Raw genomic sequence first — 20,980 nt, forward strand, 5'->3', positions numbered from 1 at the left:
TTTAATGAGAGAGACTGAACAGGTGACCAAGGACCCCGCAAAGCTGGCACTCGGATAAAGGGGCCATTTGAAGCTTACAAAAAAAAAAATAACCCAGATTATTTGTATTATTGTTGGGATTGAAACTATACACAACCAGAATTTATCAGTTCTCTTTAAAGGTCTACCAGCACACCCCCGTCCACACGATAGAAATTCACTCAAACACTTTTTTTTTTATCCCAAATTTACTTTTATATTTCTTCCACTCTTTATATTGTCTCTAGAGAACAACAACATTACAGTCGTACCTCAAATGTTTTCACTGCTTTCAGCCAAAATAAGAGAGATCCTGCAATGAAACCCAATCAGTCTTTATTTCATAAAGCGCCTTTCATAGTTAATCACTGTCTTGAAGAGCATCTGAAAGCAAAATACAGAATTCAACACCCCCTTGAAATAAAAAAAGGCTACATGTAAAAAAAGAAAAGAAAAAAAAAACACAGAACCCAATTTTTGAACGGCAAAGACCATTATTTACACAGAAACAAAATTCATTGGCACCATAAGTCACAAAGTGTTTTGAAATTCCAGCTACAGCAACGACAGAATATTTGTATACAAAAGGCTCACAGTTTCCAGTTTACGTAGCCTGCTTCATTTTCTGTGATGTTAACAAGTTGGAAGAAAATGAAGTTAATACTGATGTAAGCAGTACTGGTATACACAGTTGCTTTTCTTACACAGAAGGAACTATATAGAATTCTTCCTCTTTTTTCAGCAGTTTTGTTTTTAACATATTCAGATAATAAATGGCAAAGTAAAAAAAAAAACAAAACATAAAAGCACATGAAACTGCTTACCCACGGTGTACAGTTGGAAGCAGTTCTCTAAGGTGAAATTATAGACAAGATCTTAACCTGAGAACTCCCACACTCCATTTATTGTTAAAATATAGTGCAAAAGGTTTAATGTGCAAATGGAATCTCATACCAGCGTCCCCAAAAGGAAGCCAACGCTCAAAAAGTGGATGTCAGTCAGACACACAGACCAGAATGAAATAGTTCACATCTACATGGTTTTCCTTCACAGTTCCTTCCCTCTTGTCGAATGCACCGGCCCACCCCGTCTGCTCATTTTCTGCTTTGAAATGACCATGAAGCGACATCAAATGCAACTTCCCAGAAGTTTTAAGCTTTAACACTGACTGCCAAAGTGTACCTTCTGTACTTGAAATGCATACTTCTTGGTTTGAAATTTCAGACAAATGATGATTTTTGCTTTGTACCATGTTTTATTTTCTCAGGCATATGCTTATCACACCTTCTAAGAACGATACCATTTTATGACAAATAAGCTTAAAAGGAGGAATCCTACAGCATCCATCCTAGTCATTTTTACATTTGATAAAGCAATCTTGCATTAAAATACAAACAAATGTTACCCAATATAAAGGACAGTTCTCATGTTTTTAAATACAAATCTCCTTCTATGCGAATAAAATGTACTCACACGTAGAGCAGCTGTGGTCTATGTAGTCCATCTTGCAGTGTTTTGTTATTTTGGTGAGTGTTGTCAATGATTATAAAATGACAAACATGAAATGTATCATCCAAAACTCGTGCCATCTTCTAAGTTAAATAAATAAGTCAAACATTTTTGATCTAAATCATACTAGAGTGCCCAATGTTACACAATGTTTGCAACCGATACAGACTGCCTAATCAAATCATCTGAATATAAAAAATAAATAAAAAAAAGAATATTTAACCCATTAAAAATCTGCCCACCTGGATGTGGAGGATTGTACAACACACACACACACAGTAGTCTAGTCATGCCAATCAGTCAAAATCAAATTTCTCCTTATTTAATGGTCTTAATTATGAGAACAACATTTTTAATAATCCACAACCTGAAACATTATGACACAGAAGATACTGAGCACTTGTGGGCGCCTACAATCCACAATGGCGATGAATGGTTTCCACGTTGCCTTTTCTGCTGCTGATGGGTACCTTTGGTGTAGTCCTGTCTTTCCATGATGTTCTTGGTTTTAACGGATGAGCAGTCGTGCGCGGCTCTTAAATGGCTAACATCAACTGACGATTCCTCGGGTGACACTTCTTTAATCCCGAAGTTAAGCCGATGAATGCTGCCGTCTTCACGTAGTACTTACAATGTGTCTGTCACACAATAGGAAGCTACAATAATCATACACACAGAATCACAATCACACACACAATCATACACACGCAACATTTCTGGCAGCGAGACAGGATGTGCATTTTTTGTTTTTTTTAGGAACACAGCCCTCCCTTCCCACTTTGAACCAAAAAGAAAGCCCCCACTAACCCCCATTACCCAACCTAGACCAGTAGTTTCTCTTCCTTTTAACCTTACTTCTTAAACAGAAACACTCGGCATTTGAATAAACCGCAGCCTTGTGGGAATAAAGATGACAAGATAACTAGTATACATTCAGTCCAGTAAAAACTTGCTGCAATTTTATACATTTTGTTAAAAAATACAAAACAAAAAAGGGTACCAGTCCACTGTCCTGCAGAGGCTGCCTTTTTCCTAATTTGTAAAATTTCTATAAAGTCTTTCATTCCACGTGTATTTCTGCTTCAGGCCTCTGCATGGACAACTCAGTCTGTAGGAAGGCCCCCTGCCCTAAGGCGGTGGAATAGTTTCGATTGTTCAGGGGGTTGGTGAAGCTCGAGACTCCGCTGCCTCCACGGGTGGGCATCGATGACGGTGCCTGAGGTACAACAGGGTGATAGTCGTCCAAGTTGTCATACTGAGATAAGACCGTCATTGTGCTGTGCCGCTTTCCGTGAGGCATGTATGGGTATTGTGAACCAGGGTCCCTGTCTAACGTTTCCGACAGATGAGGTGGGAGGTTGGAAGCATGGTGGTAGTGCTGCTGGGTAGATCCCCGAATGCTATGGGAGCGTTCTGGTTTAGGAGGGGGTGCTGACTTGCCAGAGGCCACGTGAAGATCCTCCTCGGGGAAGCTACTGGTAGTTTTGATCCTCACCATCTGCCGGCTGTTTATGGTATGTGGCTGTTCATATTCTCCTGGTCCATTCTTGGGATCTTGTTGTTGCATATGAAACCGTGCGAGAGGTTGCCCCTGCATTGGGTGGGCTGGGTTCCTGGACCCACTTGGTTTCAAAGGCAAACCTGTCTTGTCAGTCAGTCCATTTCCTTGGTACTGTCGCTCCAAAGGATCGATGTACGTGAAAACATCACTGTCAGATGGAAGATGCCTTGGGGGTACAGCCGGCACAGAGGGCCCAAATCGAAGGTCTTTCCCCTCTGAAGTCATAAGGATAGTTTTACCTGGATCTGACTTGCTACGAAGATGGACAACCTCCACACTGCTTAGGTCCCCTTGCAGCAGTGGTCCGACGTTGTCGTATTGAGACATCACAGGGCCTTTGTTCTTCTGACGTGTTCGGTTTTCACGACGAATCGATTGCATTCGGAGTTTCTCTGAATCATCAGGATCCCATGGCAGGTAAACAGTTGTTCCCTTTACATCTGGGGAGGGTGGCATGTCCCTGCTAACAAAGCTGTGCTCCTTGCCTGGCAGCAGCCCTTGTCTCGAGAGGTATTGATATGCACTGCCTTTGCTGATGGCTCTACTGAGGTGTGGTTGTTCACGGCCTGAAAATGAATGAACGTGCCGGAGCCGGATGGTCCCATAAGGGTCCACATCATAGTATGGGGCATCCAGAGGATTGGTCCCCGAGAATGGGCTATAACGGTAGTGTACTCGCCCATTCTCAAAGTAGGGCTGCAGTTGAGTCACGTGGTAATCGGACTGAGAGGGTGGCTGGTATGGCTTATACTGGTAGAGAGGTCTCTGGTAATAGAAAAGTTCATCATCTGGGGGGACCTCTGTTCGAGTGATTGGCACTGAGCGGAATGCAGTCGATGGCACATGGAGAGAGTGAACCCTACGGAGAGTGGGATACATGGCAGCAGTGTCTACTGCAGAATAGCCTTGACTATGAAGTCCAGAAGGTCCCACTGAAGAGTACTCAGTCCTAAGCAACCCGCGAGACTTGGATGAGTGGTGTGTCGATTTTGGTCCCAGGGTGCTGTAGCGGTTATCAAAGCGAGCACTGTAAATGGGCTGGGGCTCTGGTTTGGAAGTGTAAGACAAGTGTGGTGGCACACTCTCCGGCCGATAGTGAAAGGGCGCTGACGTCTGTCCCGCAGGCATGGCACGTGGATGGTAGTAAGTTTCTCCTCCAGACTCAGGCACAATGTCAGATTTCAGGTGATGAAGGTAAGCTTGCTGGCCTGATGTTTTTGGAGGAGGAGGTGGAGGTAATGTTTCCTCAATGGATGCTGGCAAGGAGGAACCTGCAAGCAGAGAGTGGAAACTGGAGGCATTGGCCGCTTCAGTGCCCGACAGTGCAGCTGCTGCCAGTTTGCTTTCCATGGTGCGTATAGGAGGTGTGGGGGGAGTTGGGCCATAGGGCTGAAACACAGGGACAGACTCTGCTCTTGGGTGATGAGAAGGAGCCTTAATGGTCTCTCTTGGCTTCTCTGCTGGGTGGCTTGGGGCAGGTGGTCGGGCAGAGCTGCTGGCTTGATGGAGTGATGCTGGGGCTCCTGGTTGCTCCACAGGCTTCACCAAAGGCTGTGTTGGTGCTCCTCCAGGCCATACCTGTAGTAACAGAAACAAGAGATTTTGAGAAAAAACAGGTTTGTCTAACCATACAATGTCTGATCTCACTTCTTCTATTTAAGGTTGTACTCCAGCAACACTGGAGATATTGAAGGAACTAAGCTTTGATGGGGTACGTGTCCACAGCATGGTACACAATCACATTTACACAAAGCAGACAAATTTACAGTTGAAAATTAACCTAAAATTTGACTAATTGATAATATACAGTATAGTAAATGTGGCACGGTGGCAGTGCTGTAAAGAGACCAGGGTTCACATTCTGGCTTTTCCTGTGTTGAACTGGCATGTTCTTCCCGTGTCTGCATGGGTTTCCTCCAGATTACCAGGTTTAATCCCTCTGTCTAAAGATATGCATGTTAGGTGAATTGGCAATGCTAAATTTGCCCTAGCATGTGTTTGGTGTATGTGTGTGTGTGTATTTATGTGTTTGCCCTACGATTGACTGGCATGCTGTCCAGTGTTTGTTCCTGCCTCATGCTGGCTGGGATAGGCTCCAATCTCCAACCCTAACCCTGAGCTTCCCCACCACAACCCTGGTCTGGATTAAGCAGGCGAAAAAATGACTGACAGTATAATAAAAATCTCCAATGCTGCAAAGTAAAATTAAACATTTTCTTATTTATACTTCATCTTAGCTTCAAGGGATAATTTGGGTGGTTGCACACACAAGCATGGTCACTGTCTCTTTGGATTCTGTTAGCGTGGACTTTGCCCGAGGACTCATAGTCCTTTATAATTCCAAATGTCATACAGGTTATAACAAGTAAAAAATTCAAAACAAGCGCCACTTGGGTGTTTGCACTGGACCAGTGATCCATTATGAGTTTGTTCCTACTTACACCTAATGCTTTCTGGATTAACTGCAACCTTGTATAAGTTTGTAAAGGAATTAGCAGGCTCGAAAAATGGATCTCTGAAGTCTGATGAGGAGACGTCAATTCATTTTCAGCTGTCCACACACTATTTTCAGTAACCTACATCAAAAACAGACATTCCCTCAATGCTTATACTCTACCATAAAACCAAACATTTTACTCAATCACTGCGGTGGGTTGGCACCCTGCCCAGGATTGGTTCCTGCCTTGTGCCCTGTGTTGGCTGGGATTGGCTCCAGCAGACCCCCGTGACCCTGTATTCGGATTCAGCGGGTTAGAAAATGGATGGATGGATTTACTCAATCAAAATTGAAAATGTTTAACTGTAGAAGAGGGGTAGTGAAGTAGCACAAGTTTTATTTTATTCTCTTTCACATTTCCAGGGTTCAATTAACACTCCACTTGCTGTCCAAGTGGAGTTTGCCGGTTCTCACCCTGGCATTTCTCCTGGTGTTCCCCCTGAAGGTATTGTGAGTTAACATGCTCTACATGGGACAAGGCAACATTTAGTAAGTGCACCAAAGACTAGTAGATTTCAGTATGATTCCAAATCTTGTATTGCACCACAAACATACTGTGGAGTCGCCTCATTCTGGCAATACCGTGAACATGAAGCACACAGGAATAAGATGAAGAGCACCACACAAATGAACAACATAAGCCTGCAGCTGCCTCCTTCACTGTAATCTACGATTTTCTTCCTGATGTGATAAAAAAAAGAACCTTGGAGCAAACCATATTCGTTTGTTTCCTTTCTCTTTGAAGCCACCATTGTTCTTCACAGTTTGCAGGCACTGCATCATATTTCTAGTTGAGTGGTCATTGACAGTTAGCTCTCATAGACCAAGGGACCCCTATGACTTGTGACCCGCTACAAGAACATTAAACCGGGTTTATTGTTTTTCCTAGCTAGCTGCAGCAATTTTGAAGGACTGTTAGGAACACTACTGTATGGCTAAAGCCTTACTCACATTATGTAACTTTTCTAGTGATTTTCAATATTCAATATTATCGACTTGGAGGCAGTCAGTGGTGCACTCCTGTGAATGCAGTCACCTAATGTGACATGTCCAGCCATTCACTCCAACTAATCTGTGACTTGCTTTGACAGGTTTGATTTTGTCTTTAGTTGCATGGGTGGGCTTTGTGTGCATGAGAGGGGACAACCAATGAATGCTCATCCGGAACTAAAATGCATATTAAGCAGCGACGAGGAATATAAAAAAGCAGTTGTTTCGGACCTCATAAACATAAGAGAAACTCATCTGTCTGATTTCTTGTGTTTGACATACCATGACAGAATGGAAAAATGTAAAAAAGACTGAGATTGTGGGTGAACTTGTACCAGTTAACCTGTTCGTCAGTCACAAAAAGGGGCAAACATGACTATGCTGGAAGGTCGGCACTCAGTTGGTAAAGTAGACATGCCCAGCGGACATGGTCTGGCGATGAGATCAGCAACTGCAGTAAACAGATCTGACATAACCCACAAGTCGCATAATGTGACATCAGCTGTAGATGCCGAGAAGATCACATTACACAAATGGCCATAACTGATGTATGATGTGTGTGATTTCCTTAAACCAGTGTCGTTCATTAAGACAAAGTGTCACATATACCTCTTTTGTAATGCAACATGTAAACTGAAGTAGTTGTAAATGGAAGACTTGTACCCTTACCTGCTGCATGACAGAAGGAAGATCCTTGGGTGGATGGACAGGTGGCACTTGGCCCATTGCAGGCTGCTGTCTGTCAGGACTTGTATGTGTTGTTCCTATAGGGTGAGGAGCTGGTGGGCTTGAGACCATGACATGTTGACCTTGGCCAGGGGGACTGGCAGCAATAACATGTTGACAAGGGGCAATGGAACTGGACGTTGAGACTTGCTGAGTACTTAGTGGAGGACTAGTGGCCACAGCATACTGACCAGAAGGTGTGGAACTAGACACTGTGTCCCTTTGACCTGGGGTTAAAACAGTGCTATATACTGCATGACTGCTAACCAATGTAGCTGCCTGCATCGTACTGGCAATATGACTCATTGACATGCTTTGGCTCACACTGGCTAGAGTGGCTGTGCCAGCAGAAGAGGCAGTGAACAGACCTGGAGGTGAGCCTGCCATTATTAATCGACTCCCAGGGTCAGGAGGAGGACCCTGGACTTTCGGTAGTTGTGGTCTGCCTTGCCCTTCTGGCTGTTCAAAGTGCCTTGGAGGTGTGGCCGGTACTGAAGGCAGCTCTGGCAGTTTTCTCTGGGATTGGATGGCAGCCTGCTGGGCAGATTCAGCCAGGGCCAGGGCAAGCATGCGGGCAGCATTCTTCGGTGGAGGCGGGGGAGGCAATATGGATACAGAACTGACAGGGACTGGAACTTGTGGAGAATCCAGAGCTGTGACCCCTGAGGGAAGGACAAAACAAGTGGAGGTGAGAGTTAGGGTAGAGTCCAACAAGCAGACTGACAGTAAGAAAAATAAAGCAAGAGGAGAACATTACACAGGGCCATTTTCCCAAAACCACAAATAAGGATCACAAACATTGAAAATCCTATAATATACAATATAAGAAAATAATTAGTTGGATGATGCCACAGGGATAAAGAGAAAATGGGGTAATGGGGCTGCCTAATCAGTCCTATAGAACACAGCTTCTTAATACACTGTATTTACTTGAAAGTCGTTCTGCAAAAGACCAAATAAATTAAATAAAATGAGGGGAATAAAGTCAATATCAAGAAAAAACAGTAATAAAAACAAAATACACTTTTTTTTTAAAAAAAAAAAGGGCAATTCAACCCAAAAATAGCTCATCTATCTCTATTCACCTAACTCTTTAAATGAAGTTTCTTTTTCAAACTTCCCAAAGTACTGTTACCTGCTATGTTGCTTGTTATTCTTATTTAGTATTAAGGTTTTCTAAAAATACTTTGCACGTTTGTGCAAAATGTACCCTAATACTAACTTCCCTCTGTACTTTTTAAAGAACTCATTTTTAAGTTCTACTATACTAATCCCCTCAATAATTGTCAATACTTCTCTCATTACACCATTTAATCTTCATGTTCTTTAACTCCTTAATATTTTCCTTGTGGCTCATATGCTGCACTAAGAAAAATTATAGCAGCTCTTCTCTGGAATTAGTTTTAGGGTTATGTCTTTTTGTGATATGGTGACCAAAGCCCCACACAGTATTTTAGATGAAGCCAGAAATGGGCTATTGTACAGTTTTAAGAATATTCACTCTTCACTTGTAACTCCACATTCTTCAAAAACACTGGGAGGATAAAGGTTAATATGGTTTCATCTCACAATGAACCATATTTTAACTAACCTTGAGCACTCTGGGTTGCTGAGGGCACCATAACTGCACCAGAGCTGCTGAAGTCAGCCCCTTCGCCACTTGGGCCTATGTTCTCCAAACCCTGAGTGGCTGAAATTTTACTGTGAATCTCATGTTGGCAGCTCTCGCTCAGTTCTAATTCTGCAGTCTTCAGGAGCATGGAGATCATCTGTGGAGGAGAACGACCACTGGCCCCGCTATTAACTAAGGTCGACTTGCTCTGCACAGGTGGAGAAGAGGAAAGTCCGCTGATAATCTCTGACACTCGGGTTGGAACAGAAATGGCCACAGGATCAGAGATAGTCAAGGGTGGGGACTTGGCGGATTTTCGACCTATTTTGGGAGAAAGGGCTTGAACTACTTTCTCCGCAAAAGTGGCGTGCTTGGCATTGGCTCTATCCTCAATGGCTGGGCTCAGATCAGGTGAGAAGAAGGGGCTGGTGAATTTTTCTGGGGACGGGGAGACAGGTTCAGAGCTACTAGCACTACCAGGGCTTTTCTGTGTATCTACTGGTTCTGCTGTCACAGGTGAAGGCAGCTCAGGCTCTGGCTGAGGAGGACTACACTGGAAAGACATAGGGTCAAAATCAAGTAAAGCCATCCCAATATCAGGTGGGCTCAAGTCCATTTCTTCTGCAGACCGTGGAGATGAAATAAGAGCAGGAACTCTAATGGCAGCTTCATCACCATCGTCATTAAGTGGAACATTATCATAAGAATTGCAGTGATGTCGGCCATCTAGTAGGTCTCCATTGAAAGAAGCAGATAGGGCATCACTGCTAGAGCGAGGCCTGCGTGGACGATACACCTTTGATTCACCTGTGGGACATTAAATAAGACATTTATAATCCTACATGCAGATTTGAATAAAACAAAATCATATCCGATAAGATATCAAAAAAGACTTGCCATCCACATTGTGCAGAGAGGTCAGAGACTCCTCGCTTTTGGCAGAACGAAGGGTGCCCGTTTCTCCTCTCCCACCTGAAGGGAACCAAGCCAACAGAAATGTGAACACCTACTTCACCCACTGTAAAGAACACAAAATCTAACATATAAGTGTAAAATGAGAAACCTATTTTATATCTATAGCTGTCATAGAAACCATCAATTTTGATATAGACCCCTGTCCTTGGAGAATGTAACCAGTGTCAATACTTGTTCACTTCCCTTTCAGGCTGATTGTGCAGGTGACGGTTGTGGTACGACATGCTAAACTGGGTTGGCTATGCCTTTCTATCCTTACCAACTTACTCCTTGGGTATTTCCTTGCCATGAAAAAGATATAAACCATTTTATGTGTCCAGGTATGGTTTTCTCCCATTCTTCCAGTGGGCAGCATCTGATACACCTCCTGGGCATGTAAGGAGTTATTCTAATTACATGCCCAAAGCCACCTCAAAGAGTACATTTTTGGCCACTTGTACTCACATTCTCGTTCTTTATGTCACTACCCACAGCCTGTGGGTGTAAGTGAAGCTGAGGATGCTGAGTGACCAGTAAATTAACATCTCTGTCCAAGGACTTCATTTTTTCTTTACCATCACTGTCCTGCACGTCTACAAAATTGTTGCAGTTGCACCAATCGATTGGACAAATCACAATTACTTCTTCCCTCACTCATGAACAAGACCCCAAAGTACTTGAACTCCTCAGCTTGGGGCAGCTATTTACCCCTCACCTAAGGACCTAAGCTACTTATTTCTGGAAGATCATTAAATCAGATTTCAAAGGAGATTCTCATCCCTACCACATCACATTCAGCTGTAAACCATTTCAATTTATGTCAGACATCACAATAGGATGAAGCCAAGAGGACAATATTTGCTAACAGCTCACATTCAGCCTTTAGAGATTAGAGATCTTTATTGTCACATACACTATAAAAGAGTACAGTGAAATTCTTGTGCCACAGTTGTGGTGATGATGATATATAAATACAGTAAATAAATAAGAGCAAATAATTAAAAAATGTAATGTACAGTATAATTACACATAAACCAGCAGATGAGCATAGTACACAGTAAACATCAGGTGTTTCAGAGTTTAGTGACCACTTGGCCAGAAGAAGCTCTCCCATTTAGTGAACAGAGCGAGTGGCGAAGCTCCTGTAGCAGCTCCTGTAGCACTTTGCAGATGGCAGAAGTTAAAACAGGGGAACAACTGGGTAGCTCTTATCAGACATGATGGATTCAGCTCTCTTCAGACATTTGGTTGAGTAGATGGGAAGAAGCTGTTGAAGGTCAGCCACAATGATTTTAGAAGCTGCATGGACAATCTTTTAAATCTTGGCATGTCAAGTTACCAAACCACACCGTGATGCATCCAGGTCAGGATACTTTCAATAGCGTACCCGTAAAAGTTCACTAGTGCTTAGGTTCCCACCACAGAGCTCTTTAGCCTCCTCAGGAAAGCGAGTCTTTACAGTTGGTGTTCTGGATACCCAGGAACCTGAAGCTGCTAACTGACCAGGTGGGATCCCAAACTGGATATTCACCAGTCGTTGACTGCGCCTTGATAGCCTGCCCTTGAAAATCAAGAACAGGAGAGGGTACAGTATGCACGGTCCATGGGGTCCAATGTCAACTCTAAATGGACTAGACTTAACGCTAAGTACACAAACACAATTCTCAAACCCCCAAATGCAACAATTTAATGGCTTGTACCAGTGAAACCAGAGTCCTTTAACTTTTTTCCAAAACCAAAAAAAGCACAAGTAGAAGGGATGGGCAAAGTAACATTATCCTTTAAATGTTTGTGCAAGGTCTGCTCTTCCACAGCCAGGATGAAACCCATATTGCTCCTCCAGTATTAGAACTTCAACTGTCCAAGTCATGCATGTTAAAATTATTTATCCATTGATTTTAAGAACTTATTGTTTCCAGTATTAGTCAAAAGGACAGGGTTGCACTTGATCCTGGCAATATCAGATGCATGACAAAAACAACCCTAAAGTTGGCGCTAATCCCTAATTTAGCCTACTCATTCATGCAAGGCAAGTTTAACATCCTCCATCAGCCTACTCTAATCATCTCTTGTCTATGGAAGGAATCATTAAAGCTGATCACATGTAACATACATTTAATGCTGAGATGATCTGTGATGTGAACTGACTTAATTTCATCATTTACAATATAAGCATCATCCACCCTCTCCGAACTTACTTAATGACTACACCTTCCAGTTTTACTCTGTCAATAGCTGGTCCCTACTTTTAAAACTCATTTATTTATGAGGAAGCTGAGGACCTGTATGAACAGCAACGAAAAATCCATGATCTCAGAGTGAATGCTTTGCTGTCCCATAATATTTATTATCCATTCATCCATTTTCTTCCACTGTTATGTTTAAATGAGCCAGTGACTCTCCTGGTATAACTGACTGAAGGTACGAACCAACCCTGAATTGTTCTCTCGTACATCATTCACACACTCACACTCTACTGGGCCACCATTTGTTTCTAGTGGTTTGGAATTTTGACCACAGTATCTCAGCTGATGTTAGAACTTAATTGTTTCATCCAGAGCTGAGCTCTGCTTATTCTTTGAAGCTCAGACGCTGAGGCCAAGCTTTTCTCCTTTCGGATTTGAAATGCTGCCAATTTGCATCTCAAGTTCCTTCATGTAAAAACTGAGTATTAGCAGATTACAACTGTTGTAAACTGCCACCGGTAGAGTCCTGACATTCATGAAACAATACAATGACATAACCTATAAAAACATAGCCGGCTAGGCAGCAATGCCACAACCCCATGGATCCAATGTTGAGGGTGTAAATCCCACACACTGTCAGAAACTATGTTCACTTTGCACATTCTCACACAGTCTACATGGGGTTTACTCTGTGTACTCCGGTATTACAGAGGGGTGTGTGTGTGTGTGTGTGTTAGACTGATTAAAGATCCTACTTTGTCCCAGTGTGTGTGTGTCAATACCCTGCAATGAACTGATTCCATATCCAGGGCTGTTTTCTTCCTTCAGTACAGTGTTGGTATACAGCATTGTATAAACATGTATGCAAGTACTGTAAATTAATAGTAGAAGTAGAATAAAAGTACAAAATATGTTGCGGACTTACCTGCAAGTGCCATGGCTTTCATCTCATTTGGCTCACTGGGATTGCGATGCAACTTCCGCTTAGCCATGGAAGACGACTTTCCCAGATTAAAGAAAGACCGCCAGCTGCCCACGGGGGACTTTTTCACTTTGCCAGGTGGTCTCTTCCTGCAAATTGTTAAAAATAAATATGAAAATAGTATTTAGTCTTTATATAATTGACTGAAGCCAGTGACAAGGCTTTACTTATGGTTCTATATTTCAGAAACATTAGAAATATCAAATAGCCCACACCAGTGTCTATATGAAAAGCAGACCTACCTCTCGGTGGGAAACTCGATAACTGTGTGAAACTTGCCCTGCAGAGCAGCAGGTCCCTCTCCAACCTCGATATACTTGCTGTCTGCTGTGATAGGAGAGTTGATTTGAGCTTGCGTCCGAGCTTGGGCTTCCTCCAGTGTTAGCAGCTTGGTGGAAGGAGAAGACACCAGGAGAGACTTTGGCCTTGAAAGAGAGCCATGTCCTGGAATCAGATAGAGAGTAACACAGAATTATCAGAAACCAGTGACCATATCACTGTAGTGGCCAACTCCCCTTCCTGACCCTTTAGTATTAAACTAGCTGTGGTACCCATCTAAGATGGAGTGAATTCTACATCAATACAGAGCTCAGAAATTAACATTTTCAGTGCACCATTTATTGGAATGTATTTTGTAATGCATGCAGGTTAGGAGCATTGGCAATCCTAAATTGTCCCTAGTGTGTGCTTGGTGTGTGTGTGTGTGTGTGTGCACCCTGTCCGGGGCTTGTTTCCTGCCTTGCGCCCTGTGTTGGCTGGGATTGGCTCCAGCAGACCCCCATGACCCTGTAGTTAGGATATAGCGGGTTGGATAAATGATGGATGGATGTAGTAAACAAAATGCACTGCATTTGTCATTCAACAGATGGCACATTACAAACATTTAATATTATAAAATGCATTACTACAAATGCTTGAATGACAAATGAAATGCATGTGTCTCTGTTATATGCCATTTTGTATGGAATTCATAAAAGCAGTGTTAATTTTTGTGATGCTCTAACTATTAGAATGACAAATGCAATGCATTTTTTATCACTATGATGTTTGTGATGTGCCACCTTTTGGAATGTCAGAGACATAGCATAGAGGAGACACTGACACATCTTCGGATGCAATTGTGTGTATGCAATTAAAACATGTTTATATTCAATGCAATGCAATGTAATGCAAAGCAAAAATGAAGGAAAAAATGACATATTCGTTTAAGGCAGATGCTATAAAACTCATTTCTGGCATTTGATCAAACTTATTGAGTAAACACAGTCCAACATTGTACTTTTGTCATGTTGTACTAGCACAAGCACATACAGCATGCATTTTGAGTACAATATGCTCTTAAATATGGACCGTGAATTTGAAACTTATTCCATTTTACCAAAGTTCTTAAACGTAAGCTCTCATTTTTTGAAAAACCTGACACAATTACATCTTCACGCATATGGAGCAGGAAAAGGCTATGGGTGAAAAAACATAATTCCAGCAAAGACCACAAACAACCACAAACATTTTCAGATGGTTGATGATGTCTTCTATCAACGACTGGCTGACCACATGTCAATGGAAATAAAAGTCCGACGATTGGCTTCAAAAATTTCACAGAAGTTTCCTCAGAGTGCCAAACGGACGTATGTTTTATTCTTAGCCTCTCACACCTCACACGAAAGATGTCAAGTTGTCTTATTCGCATCAGGAGCCATAAGAGACTTCGGCGGCATGGTAGTTTGCAGTACCACATCGTGGCCTGTTTTTTTTGTTTTCCTTTCTTATTGAGTGGATGGAGGTGCAGAGGAGCTAAAGACTAATAAAGTGACAGGGATTGGCCAAAGTAACCCTTTCACAGACAGCCGGAATGAGGAGTCTGGTATGTTTGCAGCCTGGGGCTCCAAGTACCTGGAGAGCTGACTAAATAGACAGTCATTATTTGAGCCAAATCTTAACCCTAGAGCTCTGTAGGTCTGCATCAAGACTCTGTTGTCCGAGAGGACACTGTGAACTGCTAGTTCAAGGCACAACTCGACAAGTACACCTGAATCCAAGCGGCCCTTTCCCTTTTTTAATGATTCGTTATATTTTGTTAATTAGCGTATGTAACAGGGCTCAGAAAACTATAGGCACTTCTCCTAATGAAGATTCTTCAACGGTTGAAGAGCATGCCTCCGAATAAAAAAGACAATGTAATTTACCAAAATAAAATAATGCTTCATTAACATTTTAAACAGAACAAACATTAAAAAAAAAAAAAGCAAAACAAATTGTAAAGAACCACTGGGTTAGCTACGTAGCACCAGCTAGAATGTATAGTAACACCTAGCTTATAAGAGTATTATTAATAACTGATGAGGTCCCAAGGTTATGTAGAAAGGTTTTTTTCATGTTTTAACAGATTGCACAGTACAGCAATTCAGTTTCATGTTACATTTTTAACATATTTTGTCTACCACACTGTTACGTTTTTACATTTACATTACTGTTACAGTGTAGATGACATTTTTTGCTCTGTTACATTTTTCAACTACCTAATCAGACAACTTCAGAATTACCATAAACCCTCATTCTTTAATAGTCCTATTTTGGGTGACAACTATTAAAACGCCATTGCTTAAAGAATATTTCTGATAACTTGTGCTATGTTACTTGCTCACCATCACATTTTTCTTAAAATGTATAATCCTAATTCATCTACTATAGTTACATTGGGGTAAGCAATGACTGGAGTGTTGAATCCAGTCAGGACAACCGAAACGCAGCTCTAGTCACTTGCGTGACTGGTGATGTCAGTTTTTATGCAGGCTTAACCACTTCTGAAAGGATCGCTTTTTTGCAAGAGGCTATGAGTAGCGTTAATCTTATTAATTTTATCATACTGTAATTTGGTCAGGTGATGATTTTTTTTTTTTTTAATTATTATCTTGCCCAAGTAAAATGGCAACTGTCAAGTATTGAACCGTACAATTGCTATACAGCAGATATGAACCCTCAACAAACATAAAAATGTGAATAGAAAAAAAGTAAATAAAGAGGAAGTACACTAATGATAAGATGCAAGATAAAAAAAAAAATATATAGGTACTGATCTTATAAGCAGTCTTGAAAAAGGCATCAGCCAAAAGTAAACCAATAAAAGATTCCCTCCTAATGTGATAACCGGTCATTCACAGCCTGCAACTGTTAGTTTTTGTACCAACCACCAAATGTACTTGAAGCCTTGTTATGGTGGCATTGTACGTACTGATAACAAAATGAACTTACAATAAATATATGAAGTGGAAAGAAAAACAGCACTTTTCCATAAGGACTTCAAGGCATAGGGGTGGGGATCGATCTGTTTTTTAACTTAATTTTTCTTTTTGTAAAAACTTGATTGCTCTGTGTGGATTGCAATAAAATTAATAAAGAATTAAAAAAAAAAGACTTCAAGGTACATACCTGCTCCTTCCCGAATAAGGGAACTCAATTTTGGGCTGAAGAGTACATCGACGTGGTTCAAAATGAACTCCACCACCACCGACTGTATTCGTACCTCCATAAAAGCTGCCGTGCCACTGAAGCATGCAGACTCTATTTGCTTGGATCTGGAAACCAATATGCATTTGTAAGTGTACTATTCTTCTTAAAAAGCTAAACATCTGTATATGGAATATTTTACTTAAGAGTCAGAACATGAAGGATATTTCATTTGTATTTTCTGAATATAAGACAAAATGTGGCTGCTGAAGACCCCCTCGTACCATACACCTATGCCAACTGCAAATTATTATGTAACAGTAATCTCTCCTGTAGGATTATATAAAGTATTAAGTACTAATTTAACACTCCAATTTGATACCCTTAAAAACATCAAGGCAGTTAATATTAATAGTGAAAAATAAAGACCTGGTGCTGAAATAACATACCTGAGCAAATTGGGTGCCCAAACGATGGCCAGGTTCTTGGTGTGCATATTTGTGACATAACTAAAGGCAGCAAGGTGAGCCAAGTGTCTCATGAGAAATTCCAGTGTCCTAAAAGAAAATGCATTTTTTAAATACAACAGACCCAAGTCCTGCTAGCTTCATCTGCTTTCACCTTTAGTTCTAATCCAGGATGCTTTCTGCCTACAGCTGAAACTCTGCTTTTATGTCCTTTTTATTCTTTTTTTGCAGCATTTACTTATAATAATGTTAATTATCTGCCATATTTTCTTTGCCTGTGTTATGTTCCATGTGTTTTATGGGTTGTCCCCCAAGTGGTGGGGCCACCTGCCAGGAACTTCTATTCACTCTATAAATCCGGAGGGTCTCCCACAGTTCCTGGCGGCTCATTGTGAATGTGCTCTGGAGTTGCTGAGTTCATGTGCCTTTTATGAATTTTCTGGATTTTGATAATTTTTCCTCTGTTTTTTCACTTCGCCTTTAAACATCGGTACCGGGAATTTTTTGCTTTGGCTTTCATTTGTGTTAAGAGTCAATTCCATTTTGTCTTTTGTACTCCACTGATCTTTTTGTGCCTCCAGGCAGTCTGTGGAAGTGAATCTTTATATTTATAAAGATTCTATGAGGCCAATGTGTTTCTAGCAGGGGTAGTTGGTGTGGCTTGTACTCTAGTGGGCATTTTTGAAAGTGCTTTGGGACTTAATGGGACTCTCTGGAGCTTTTAACATCAGTTTGTAAAAGCAGTTTGCTTGATCCCCAGTACCTGTGTAGGTTTTCTCAATCAATCCATAAACAAGCAGTCAGATTAACTGGTGGTACTAAAGTTCTGCAATTTGTAGTGTTAATGGGCATGCATACACCCCTTGCATTAAGCTATCATTTTCGTCAGGGTCAGGTACTGGTCCTGCTGTTAAAATGGGAATCCACCCACACTATTTGGCATAGTATAGACAAGAGAGTGTGGGAAACTGTAGGAGAGATCAACAGAATTACAACTTTCTGAAAATGGTTTAAAAGACTAGAGATACACACTTGTATGAAGTTTATCCAGCTTCTGCAGTAGTAAAACAGCCAATCATAAAGTAACTGCTTGAGTTACTTATTTAAAATTTACATTTTTTTGCATAATTCAAAAGTACTTGTTAGTTAAAATCAACCTCACAATTAACATTTGCAGACACAGAAATATTTCTATGTGCTTCCATGAACACACCAGAAGGTGGTGCAAGAATCTCAGCAAGATAATTTAAATGCACACCATTAAACTTGGTGATACCTTAATAATAATAATTAATTTATATAGTGCCTTTCCCATGCTCAAGGCACTTACAGAATATAAGAAAGAATGGCAGGGTATACAGTATATAGCATATAGCATAACCAAATAAATAAATAAAAGAAGATTACGACAGTGAATTCAGAGAAAAAAAGCCTAACAAACAACATAATTGATGGTAGCAAAATATAAAGCCAAACTCTGATCATTCTTTGCAATCTATTGATAAGAAATTGTTCTACTACAATACAAGCATGATGCAAGATTAGGTTTAGGTGTAAGCTTTATTTCCAGTTCCAATTGAAGGCTCAAGAAAAAGGCACTAAGACATTTGGCAAGGGTACAGATGATAGAATTACTATTTGTTTTAAAAGTGTACAATTCATACGGTATATAGACATATATGTGATACAGGCTATAACTACTGTATACAGTGTCCATTTGTCTGTCTGTCTATCTCATATATACACATATAAATACACACACACATATACATATATATATACATACATATTGTCACAGAAGGCTGGGACCCAGCCGGGACGCCTGGAAGGACCGGGAGGTTGTCTATACGTTCCCCGGGCCACAAGGGGGCAACTACCCTAGATGATGAGGGGAACACGAGGATGGAGCAAGGAGGCTCAAAACCACTGGGGCCCGTGGCCAATGCCAGGGAGCACCCCAAGCATCGTGGAGCCCGGGAGATTGACACTTCCGCCACACCTGACTGTTTCTTCACTAGTTTTGCATTTGGCTACAGTCAGTGTCACTACTGGTAGCATGAGGTGATACCTGGACCCTACAGAGGTTACACAGGTAGTCCAACTTCTCCAGGATGGCACATCAATACGTGTCATTGCCAGAAGGTTTGCTGTGTCTCCCTGCACAGTCTCAAGGGCATGGAGGAGATTCTAGGAGACAAGCAGTTACTCTAGGAGAGTTGGAGAGGGCCATTGAAGGTCCATAACCCATCAGCTGAACCAGTATCTGCTCCTTTGGGCAAGGAGGATCAGGATGAGCACTGCCAGAGCCCTACAAAATGACCTCCAGCAGGCCACTGGTGTGAATGTCTCTGACCAAACAACCAGAAAGACTTCATGAGGGTGACCCAAGGGCCCCATGTCCTCTAATGGGCCCTGAGCTCACTGCCCAGCAGCATGCAGCTCGATTGGCATTCGCCATAAATTACCAGAATTGGCAGATGCACCACTGGTGCCCTGTGCTTTTTACAGATGAGAGCAGGTTCACCCTGAGCATGTGACAGAAGTGAAAGGGTCTGGAGAAGCCATGGAGAACATTATGCTGCCTGTAACATCATTCAGCATGAGCAGTTTGGTGGTGGGTTAATGATTGTCTGGGGAAGCATATCCATGGAGGGTCACACAGACCGCTACAGGCTTGACAAAGGCACCGTGGCTGCCATTAGGTATCAGGATGAAATCCTTGGACCCATTGTCAGACCCTATGCTGGTACAGTGGCTCCTGGTGCACGACAATTCCTGGCCTCATGTGGTGAGAGTATGCAGGCAGTTCCTGGAGGATGAAGGAATTGATACCATTGACTGGCCACCACACTTTCCTGACCTAAATCCAATAGAACACCTCTGGGGCATTATGTTTTGGTCCATCCAATGCCACCAGGTTGCACCTCAGACTGTCCAGGAGCTCAGTGATGCCCTGGTCCAGATCTGGGAGGAGATCCCCACAACACCATCTGTCATCTCATTAGAAGCATGCACCAATGTTGTCAGGCATGTATACAAGAACACAGGGGCCATACAAAGTGCTGCGTACAATTTTGAGTTGCTGCAATTAAATTTTGGCAAAATGGACTAGCCTGCCACATAATTTTTCACTCTGATTTTTGGGCGTCTTTGAATTCAGGGCTCTGTAGGTTGATCATTTTCATTTCCATCAAACGATGTGGCATCCTTTCGTTCCTAACACATTACCCAGTCTATATCAGTATAGATATCCAGGAGGATTTCTTTTTCCCATTGAGATCTGATGTGTTTTCAAAGTGTTCCTTTAATTTTTTGAGCAGTTTATATATATTGTATATATATATATATATATATATATATATATATATATATATATATATATATATATATATATATATATATATATATATATATATATATATATATATATATATATATATATATATATATGTGTGGAGGAGAACACATATTACTTTTATATACTTTATTTATATTGTCAAGCATCAAGATGGTTTCGAAAAGGTAAGTAGTGCCATCCAGAGCACAAAGGGGGTCCTGTCATTAACTCCTTCTCATTTTCCATCTGTGGTGCAGATGTTCACCAGCCAGATAACAAGTAACCCAGCTTCCACTTCAGCCATGATGCCCTGCGCCTTCAGGGTTGGCTCTATAAAGATCTCAAAGTCACCAGAAATCAGAAATTCCTTTGAGGACCAACCCCTGAGGCAGAAGGATTAATTCCTGGCTTTCCTTGTGCTGAATAGATTCTTGCCTTTTGTTTTTCACCCAAGTGTGCCTTTGCTCTTTTTACAACTCGAGTCAAAAAATGGGTTGTGTATACACAAACATACTGTATATACACACACAGTATATATATTAAAGGGGGAGAGAGATAATTATTAGTAATGTTTTAATTGTATGCAAGGCAGGATCTCAACACAAACAAGAGGGTCAGTCCATCACATTGCCCATTCATGCACATTCTCACAATCGGAAGGTGCAAATTATGATTAACCCTAATGCACACACAA

The 20,980-nt window shown here is 41.5% G+C and overlaps 1 protein-coding gene across 2 annotated transcripts in view; it reads right to left on the reverse strand.

Annotated features, from left to right (window-relative positions):
• Positions 1-208: 208 nt before the first annotated feature.
• The window catches only part of arhgap32b (Rho GTPase activating protein 32b), a 225,311-nt gene continuing 204,539 nt past the window's right edge, over positions 209-20,980 (reverse strand). For both annotated transcript variants that reach the window (XM_039764045.1, XM_039764046.1), the window contains 8 exons: positions 16,932-17,039; positions 16,465-16,610; positions 13,278-13,479; positions 12,979-13,124; positions 9,811-9,885; positions 8,893-9,720; positions 7,245-7,963; positions 209-4,666 (listed from right to left, as the gene is read on the reverse strand). In XM_039764045.1, the coding sequence (XP_039619979.1) occupies positions 2,588-4,666; positions 7,245-7,963; positions 8,893-9,720; positions 9,811-9,885; positions 12,979-13,124; positions 13,278-13,479; positions 16,465-16,610; positions 16,932-17,039 (4,303 nt within the window). In that variant the 3' untranslated portion in view covers positions 209-2,587. The remainder of the gene's footprint in view (positions 4,667-7,244; positions 7,964-8,892; positions 9,721-9,810; positions 9,886-12,978; positions 13,125-13,277; positions 13,480-16,464; positions 16,611-16,931; positions 17,040-20,980) is intronic.

Source organism: Polypterus senegalus, chromosome 9 (genome assembly GCF_016835505.1).
Source record: "Polypterus senegalus isolate Bchr_013 chromosome 9, ASM1683550v1, whole genome shotgun sequence".
Taxonomy (NCBI): Eukaryota; Metazoa; Chordata; class Cladistia; order Polypteriformes; family Polypteridae; genus Polypterus; species Polypterus senegalus.